The sequence below is a fragment of the Harpegnathos saltator genome, unplaced genomic scaffold (genome assembly GCF_003227715.2).
Source record: "Harpegnathos saltator strain DR-91 unplaced genomic scaffold, Hsal_v8.6 scaffold295, whole genome shotgun sequence".
In the NCBI taxonomy this organism is placed as follows: domain Eukaryota; kingdom Metazoa; phylum Arthropoda; class Insecta; order Hymenoptera; family Formicidae; genus Harpegnathos; species Harpegnathos saltator.
Window position 1 is genome coordinate 2417501 of NW_020230089.1, and position 9096 is coordinate 2426596.

Consider the following 9096-nt stretch of genomic DNA (forward strand, 5'->3'; position numbering starts at 1 on the left):
ATAATTTAATCATCTTCTATATCAGATATATATATATATATATATATATTGTTTTACTTTGTGTTTCCTTGGGGCTTTCCTTGCAAGAGAAGACGGGATACCGTCGTCAATCGCGTGAAATACGATTACATATTATGACGCTATGACGTCAGGGCCGTGTCTGACGAATATGTTTCCCTTTGCAGCCACTTGACTCGCACCACCACATGGGAGGATCCGCGGAAAACGGCCGCTGCTGCGAATGTGGCGGCGGTTGCCGCCGCGGTCGAGAGCGGCAAATCCAACGGCAACACGCTAGGCCCACTGCCCGATGGATGGGAGCAGGCTCGCACACCCGAGGGCGAAATCTACTTCATCAATCATCAGACCCGCACCACTTCGTGGTTCGATCCGCGAATCCGTAAGTTCGGCCGCTCGGCAAAAAAAGAGTCGCAGTTTCTTCTCGCCCTTCGTGTTCCCCGATAGTTTCTCCGCATAATATATATATATATATATCCCCTGTATATAATAGTAGCAATAATAACGTAACGCAGGGACAAAAGTAGCAACGACCATAAATTATGATTTTTTTATTATATCATTGTAGCGTTATGTTATTATTACCATTTATGATATGTATGATGAGTTGTGTAATAAATAATTTTGGAGTTTTCAGGTACAATGAAACGATGGTACTTTTGTGTCATTAGAATTTTATGAAACAATATACGCGAAGAATCAGAGCTGATCATAAATCTAAACAATGTACATATTGTTTTATGAAATTATAACGACGTAAAGATACGAAGTACTGTATTTTATATTTCGCCTGAAAAATTCGAAATTTCTCATTGTAACCAATTTTGTCACTATTGCTGCTACTATTACGACTGCCATAGCAATAACAGCGCCGCACTAATGATCATAATAGCAACAAAAGTCGCAGCGATAGATCGTCGATAATTCCCGTGTCGTTCTTCGTTGCTATTCTAACGAAATATCCTGCTTCCTCAGCATCGCATCTTCAGAGAGCTCCCACATCGGGCGCGATGCTGCCACAAAGCTGGCTCCAACAACCCACCGGCGGCGGCATACAAAGCAGTCAGAGCCTGCAAGCCTGTCAGCAGAAACTGCGCCTTCAGTCGCTACAGATGGAACGTGAACGCCTAAAGCAACGACAACAGGAGATTATGCGCCAGGTTGGTACAAGGGAAGAAGAAGGACAAAAAAAAAAAGAGAAAGAGAGAAAGAGAGCGAGCGAGCAAGGAGGACACGTATGAGCGACCTCGCGGCCACAACGCGAAGGCCGAGATTGTTGTTACCAATCTTGCATCTCTCACATGGATATGGTCTCTCCGTTGTTGCAGCAAGAGCTCATGCTACGACAGAGTACCACCGATGCTGCTATGGATCCGTTTCTGTCAGGCATTAACGAGCAGCATGCCCGTCAAGAGAGCGCCGATAGCGGCTTAGGACTCGGTTCCGCTTACTCACTTCCTCATACTCCGGAGGATTTCCTCGCGAACATCGATGACAATATGGACGGCACTAGCGGTAAGAAGATGAAAAAGAAAGAAAAATATTGGTTTTAATTTTAATGAGTAGACGATCGACCGACCGACCGATCGATCGATCGATTCATCTCGAGGTATACTTTGAATATTCAGAATAATCCGTTTTTGCAGATGGCGGTGCGCCGATGGAGACGCCCGATCTGTCGACTTTGAGCGACAACATCGACTCGACCGACGATCTTCTGCCGTCGCTTCAGGTATCCCCATTCGACGCGTGGTATCCGTTGCAGTTCGAGAACGACGTTATACTGAGATTTGTTTGAAAAGAGTGGCGGGAAAGACTCATCCACCCTTTTTTTTGCGAAGACAGAGGCAGTTGCACTTTCCGACTAATTATCGTATGCTCAATCTTCTCTCTCTCTCTCTCTCTCTCTCTCTCTTTCTTTCTCTCTCTCTCTTCCTGTACCTATCTATCTTTCTATTTCTTCATCTCTATCTTTCTTTCTCTCTTTCTCGCTTTAATAACGGGTATATTATTTAAAACAAGAGCGAGGCACATGTTCATCATTTGTGTTCATGAGCGTCCTTCGTTTCAGTTAACCGAGGATTTCAGCAGCGACATCTTGGACGACGTACAGTCGCTCATCAATCCCAACACGACCAAACCGGAGAACGTGCTGACGTGGCTGTAGTACGGCCCGACGTTCGGAGCTCGTATTCGCGATGTGAATTCGCTTGATCGGTCTGGCGAATACACCAGCGGTACCGCGACACCTAGAAGAGACGTACGCAAGAAATTCTTATCGAGGGGGCTTTATAAGAGCAGCAACACCACCGACAACCGTAACAACGAAGTAACACGATTGTTTGCTTACGACGACAATCTTCAGACTTAGACACACGGTGGCCTTATTATTGCAGCGCGTTATGCTCAACAATCTAGACACGTGTATGTGTAAGCGATACATATATACGCACATACGTGTACGTGTGTGTGGTGCGTGCGTGCGCACGAATATGTGTATCGTTTATGTAGACACGCATAGGTAGGTATAAGGATTCCTGTTCTTCGGACCTCCCTCTCTGTCTCTCGCCAGGCGCGATTTCACGCGTTCGTGCGAGCGCTCTCGCGTGCGAGCGTTCTTAAATGTTTTGTACATAAATTTCTAATCTGCTGGTGACACGCGGCCGTGGAAACGTGCCTGAGAAAGAGAGCGAGAGATGGAAGGGGTGGAGAGGAGGAGGTGAACGACTGGATGGACGTTCTCCTCGGAGAGGAAGGATACTTTGACGACAATAAACGGTGCGCCAATGCGACCGATCGTCGATGTTGCGTGCTTTTCGTTAAAACGCGACGATAACGAATGATCCGACGCGTCTTATCCGTCATGCTCACGGTCGAATTATCAACGAAAACTGCTGCTGCTGCTGGCATCATGACGTGCCAGTCTCTCGGCACGTCTCTTCGTTTCTCGCCGGTTTCTCGAGGACGAAGCGAGAGAACGTCACAAGTGCGACCGATTGTGGACGTGTATGTCGCGAGAGTGAGATAAACGGAAAGATCGTTGAGCTCCGACGAACGTGAGTAGCAGAAGTCTTCGGTGGCCGTGACACAATAGCCACGTGATAATAATCGTGTTCTCAGCCGGCCGATTGGCTTCTCCCGCGCGTAAGCAACGGAGGAACGTTCGATTGGATGCTTCGAGTTCGTAAGTCTTGTGTTAAACAGAAAAATACGTTCCGTGCAAGAACGCGTGGACAGAGAAGATTGTTGATTGAATTGATGCGATAATGAACGATCCAAATCCGAGGAAATTAAATTCCGTTCTATTAGAGAATAGAAACATTTTGTTTCCTTGAAGCAAAATGTGTTGCTTCGTTCATCGTCATTGTTCATTGTTCCTTGGTTCATCCACTCAATCTTCTTTCTTCATACGAGAGAGACGAGTCGTCGAGGTGTCGAATTATATATATTACGTCCGCGTTAACGAACATTTTCACGATTATCGCGCTCGCAGTGCAATTCTATCACAAGCGATACGCTTTAAACGAAGTGCCTTGTCCTTTTCTTAAAAGATCAATCTAAACACGCGAGACGAGGCTGGGTCTCGGCCCCAGTCGTCGTCGTCGTCGTCTTTCAAAGCAATAACCGTCCATACAAATCGTTCGCGTGAACATACGTGGTAATAATTATTAAAGGTAAGCAAAACGTGCGTGTTTTTACACACTCCCCGCGCATGCTCGCGAGTGTGCGCGGGGATACGAACCGACCGAAATCGGTTATGTCCGACGCGGTGCGGCCAACGCAAAATGAAAAATTATGCATATAAATATATATATATTTTTTTTATATATGTAAAGTCTATATATATACTTGTTACGATTTTGCAGTTATTCATATTTTTCGAGGCAACCTTGTTAGATTGTAAACTTCTCTTACATTTTATACTACTATCGTGCAGTTAATGTTAATGAAGATCGCGAGAGAGAGAGAGAGAGAGAGAGAGAGAGAGAGAGAGAGAGAGAGAGAGAGAGAGAGAGAGAGAGAGAGAGAGAGAGAGAGAGAGAGAGAGAGAGATAGGTTGAGTGTTAGAGCGAGAAGGAAAGTTACATAATATTTGCAAGGTTTACGTAACTATCTTTTAGCCATAAGTATTTCTTCGCGCGTCCCGTTTCTCTCAACACCGGGACACACCGGGACCGGCGAGACGTTCAAGAGGCCGCTAATGTCGAGATTTCTTTGTTTTTTATACCCTGCGCTCGCGGATCTGGCGTGCGATGATGTGTCAGCGGCCAGGGAATCGGGAGCGGCTTTCTCGGGACGAAGAAGCGAATAATATAGTAACGCGCGCAATATTGTAATGTATAATTAGTTATACATTGGCAGCTCTTAGGATGTACGTTAAGGCGCGGATATTTTCGCGATCGCTTCCCACCATTAGATCGTTCGAAAGCGTTCTTGCGTTTTCATCGATGCGTTACTTGAACCATTACAAGAATATCATGATATACAATTATAATTACGGAATATATCTGTGTATATATATATATATATATATATATATATGCAATATATATATATGTGTATATATATATATAAATTCTATATATATAATATATATAAACTCAACATATATACGAAACGTACGAGTATGACTCTTTGAAGTATGATAACAATGAGAGAAAGAAAGAGAAAGAAATAAGAGAAAAAACAGTTTGAAGTAACGTTGAGGTAATACTACGAAGGTATCGATGCGACTTTTCCGAATAACGGGGTCACGACAATAGAAAAAAAAGAGAGGGAAGGAGAGGTCACTCCGGAAGCGATCACGTGAATCTCCCCGATTTCGTACATTAATTAAGAAATACGGCGATCTAATATCGCGTAGAAGGTCTTTAGCTGGCGGTAATGTCTGGCTCTCCCGCTTTTCCTCACAATAAGGAAAAGACGAGGGAGGAGCAAGGGCGAAACTTACGTTCGTTCTGTTATTCGCCGCCGCGCATTCCGGTTTTTCTCCTTTTTTTTTTCTTTTTTTTTTCCTTCAACCGGTCACGCGCGCGCGCGCACTCGCGAATGCAGAACCATCGACTTCTTTGTTCTTTTCTTCTTTTTTCTTTTTTTTTTTTCTTTTTATTATAAGATAGTAAGAAGGGAGCGATCGTGTAAAGGTTAATTTGATATTTTGTGTCGCCTGTCTGTATTCTTTAACGCCGAGAAGAAGATAGAGGGACAAAAGACCACCCCCTGGAAGGCAAAGGGCGACGTCACGCACGCGTCCACACGTTCCGAACACGGCGATGTGCCTCTTTCCCTTTCTTGTTTTACACAACACATACATACAGCGGATAATTTATTTCGTGCATTTTGAAATTATTGGAATATATGAGAAATATTTTTTAAATGTTTTTTACGTCAAATCGCGGAGATGCGCGCCTCGCGTTTTACTTTTTCTTCCACCTGCTTTTATTTGTCGACTTTTTTATTTCGACTCCTTTTACCGCCGATAGATCGTTCTTTCAGTTTTATTTATCCCCGAGTCCGGAGTTCAGAGCCGTGTCGTGTTCGTTCCGCAGTGGTTTTCCGCGTCGTGAAGACGGGCGCTTGTCGCACCTCGTCTTCGTCGACGAGAATTTACGATGGTAGGATCGCGTCTAACCTTCCAGGAGTGGTGCGTCGACAAATGTCAATGCGTCTCTAATGTATTATTTTTAATTGCAATTTAACGATAATATTAATGTACCGTACTGTATCTTGCTTTTAGTCTAAACTCAGTCTAGAATTATGTTTCGGGGGAAAAAAATGCATTGCGACATATTTCGGACTTTTATTTGTAAAAAAGTAACTGAGGAATAATAAATAAAAAACAAAGTGCCTTCATAAGCGGAGGACCTCCTAGTGGCCAGGTCTTTAATAATAATAATAATGCTACGATAATAATGATACAATAATAATGATCCTTGTCGTCTACGTCGCTCAAGCGCGCGCGTACGCGCGTTCGAACGACGACGACGACAATGAACGATGACATGACGACATTAATGATGAATTCTTTTTAGATCGAGACTCCCCACTTAGCGCGTTCGCGTCCATAATATTTGAGATTATATCACCAGGAGAAGCAATTAGGTGTTTAATATCAGTATTTAAATATGCTCATTGGCAATAATTTTTGCAACGTACGTTTTTATATCGATAACAAATGCCTTAGTATAATAATGATAACAATAAATATATTGTTTACTTACGTACTGACATACAAATGGTATTTATTTTTCCCATGATTCTCCCTCCGTCCTAATTGGTTTCAAATCCATCGAGAGGCGTTTTTGCAATTCAGAGCGATCGGCAGATATGGTAGAATGATTTCATGATTCTTTCTCGCGTATTACTGCAAATTGCAAAACTGCTTCTTTTCATTGACCACGTGGTTCTTAAAGATGGCTGTTTCGAACACTTGTGTGTCTCTCTAGTGTGCCTAATTATAAAACAAACTATATATAATCATATTTATATACATTATATATTGCAATTATATAATATATATAAAAGATATGTATAATTGATGATCATACACATATATATATAATATATTAGGTGAGTGCAAATGATTTAACAAATTTCGTGATAGAAAAACAGACTGAATGATTTTAAAATAAGTAATGATGTATTCATTTTATCAAACAATCGCTGCTATTATCTTTCGTATGTTATACATTTATATATACTTGTAAGTGCTATGATAAAATTGAATTAGTTACACATCTTTGAGAAACACGTCAAAACTTTTGCATTTACCCAATATGTCCGTAATAAGATTATAATTAGAAAATATATCCTGAATAATGGGCACTCTGTATCGCAATTTCACTCGTTTCACACACTCGATGTGCGTTTCTGAGAAAATCTTCGAACTTATCAGCTTCTAACATGAGAAAGATATTTTTTCGGAATCGTTCGTCGTCAGACGTGCGCAGTGCGGACTGTGCTTTTTGTGATTAGATTTCGTAAGAATGCTGAGAAAAAGCGTGACGAGAATAAGATCGCGGTCTGTTTAACTCTTTCAACCCTTTCTTTCGCGGCACTTTTGTTGAATGGGGACAAAAGAAACTCTTTAGAAAGAAACACAAAATATTCACACGTGTGTGTCTGTGATTTTACGAATATTTTTGTGTAGGATCCATCTAAATTGCCAATGGTGCGAAGCATTCTTTTGATACCTTTTTTTATACATGGAATTTGTTGTTTTATGTAACTGGAGCGTCTCGGGACTCGGAGCGTGCAATAAACCCTTCCAATAAATCTTGACCAACAAATCCTTCCAATAAATTTCTTTTTAGCACACACAACGTAACCGGATGATTGTTTCCCAACGTTTCGAACGTCCATCATGTGTTTTTGCGAAAGAAAGTTCGTTCTCTTCGAAAGATGTATCGGTTGATTGAAATGTAGCCAAAAGTCATTCGGCTTTATTGGTTTCTGCCGAAAGAAGAAGGAGAAGAAAAAAATGACAGAACGTGCTCACAAAAATTCTCACCTATCCCATTTCATATTTAACGAAGAAATAAACTGAATAATAGTCGTGAGAGATGTGATGCAACAAGGAAATGGGTCGGAATTTCAAAATGTCCTGCTACGCACAACGCGAAATGTGAACTACACGCAAAGAAAGTATTCAAAGCACTTTGAATCTGCGAGAGAAGTCCTGTACCACGAGTCTTCGATCTATGCTTTATAGCTCGACTCCTATATATTAAACAAAGTTGGAAACAAAAGTGGCGTGTTTGTGGACAATTGAGAGGAAATATAATCCTTTATATCCTGCTTTACAAACCTGCTTATAAGTTTATGACCGACACGTTCGAAGTCGTGCGCGCGCGATCACCTTCTCACGAGGCGGCGCATCGAGCGATCGAACATCGATATTCGAGAGATCGCTGCTGGTCGATGAGTCGCTCTCGTCTCGTCTCGGACACTCGCTCGCGCATACGTCGCCCTCGGGATTCGATTTTCGTTCGGCTCCTTCGTTGCGCGCGCGTGACACCTAACAATCTGACAATATAAATTCTAATAATCCGACGATAGAAGACAGGATTAGACAGGACGCCGTGAATGCCGGGAGAAACGACGTCAACGAGACCACTAACTGGCGCCATTGAGAAAGTGAAAAGGGAGAGTGAGACGCCACACCGTTTCCCAGCGATGTTTCATTCAGGTAACCACACTTGTTGCCTTTCACCAAATTTAGGGGAGTTTCTCAACAAGAAGCCAAGTTATAAAAAGCCAATGAAAAAAACACGCAACTTGACACCCTTCCCTTGTACATACACAGACCTGTGACTAATGGGAGCAAAAAATCTCCCCTTCACTCATCGGCTGGCAGGTTGATATCCCTTCTTTACGCCCCTCCTGTATTATGCGACTGACTGGCAAGAGGGGCTTGATCACGCCCTCGTATAAAAAACGGAAAGTTAAAACCCCCTTCGATCAACAGGTTGCCCCCTTCGATGAAGGGGACGGTACGGTGGTAGTGGTGGTAGTAGCGATAGCGGTGGTATTTGAAATTACCCTTTTGCGTCGCGTGCGCCTGAGAGTCGTTCTCATCGACGCGATTAACGCGATTAGGGTAATTACTACGATTGTATGTCGGTGTGATGGTCCGATGATATATAATCGCTTCTGTATCGTCGCGTAACTGGTGTCACGATGCGAAAACGTAAGAGGAATTGATTAAACTCTGCACTCACGGTCACTATGACGTGAAACAGAAGTACATTTCGAAACCTTTTCGTATGTGAGTATCGAAAAAGAAGAGGAGAAAGTACCTTTTTGACAGCATGTTTTTAGAATTGCATTTGATTCACGTACTTGATTCGTTGTTAATAGTAGCAGAAGCGGTCAAATCTTGCCGCAAATTTCGACGAAACGAATTCGCGATAAATTTCGATAAGCAGAAATGCCATGTTTATACGCTAGATTTTAAGCACATCTAGAAAAGTGAATAAATCTTACTGGGAAATTCGGATGAGCAGAAAAAAATGGTACTCATATGTTTATTCTTTAACACGGTAACGGAAAAGTTCCGTTACTGTAAAAATATTCCGC

The 9096-nt window shown here is 42.4% G+C and overlaps 1 protein-coding gene across 2 annotated transcripts in view; it reads left to right on the forward strand.

The window, feature by feature from the left end:
- Window positions 1-3818, forward strand: part of yki (Transcriptional coactivator yki) — a 19875-nt gene extending 16057 nt beyond the window's left edge. The window contains exons 2-6 of one of the 2 annotated variants that reach the window (XR_003113043.1): window positions 186-400; window positions 994-1178; window positions 1347-1533; window positions 1665-1891; window positions 2090-3818. Coding sequence is in view for 1 of the 2 variants with exons in the window: in XM_025299837.1 (XP_025155622.1) it covers window positions 186-400; window positions 994-1178; window positions 1347-1533; window positions 1665-1750; window positions 2090-2185 (769 nt within the window). In the remaining variant the exon portion in view is untranslated. The remainder of the gene's footprint in view (window positions 1-185; window positions 401-993; window positions 1179-1346; window positions 1534-1664; window positions 1892-2089) is intronic. The other variant, XM_025299837.1, reaches the window with a different exon arrangement.
- Window positions 3819-9096: the final 5278 nt, after the last annotated feature.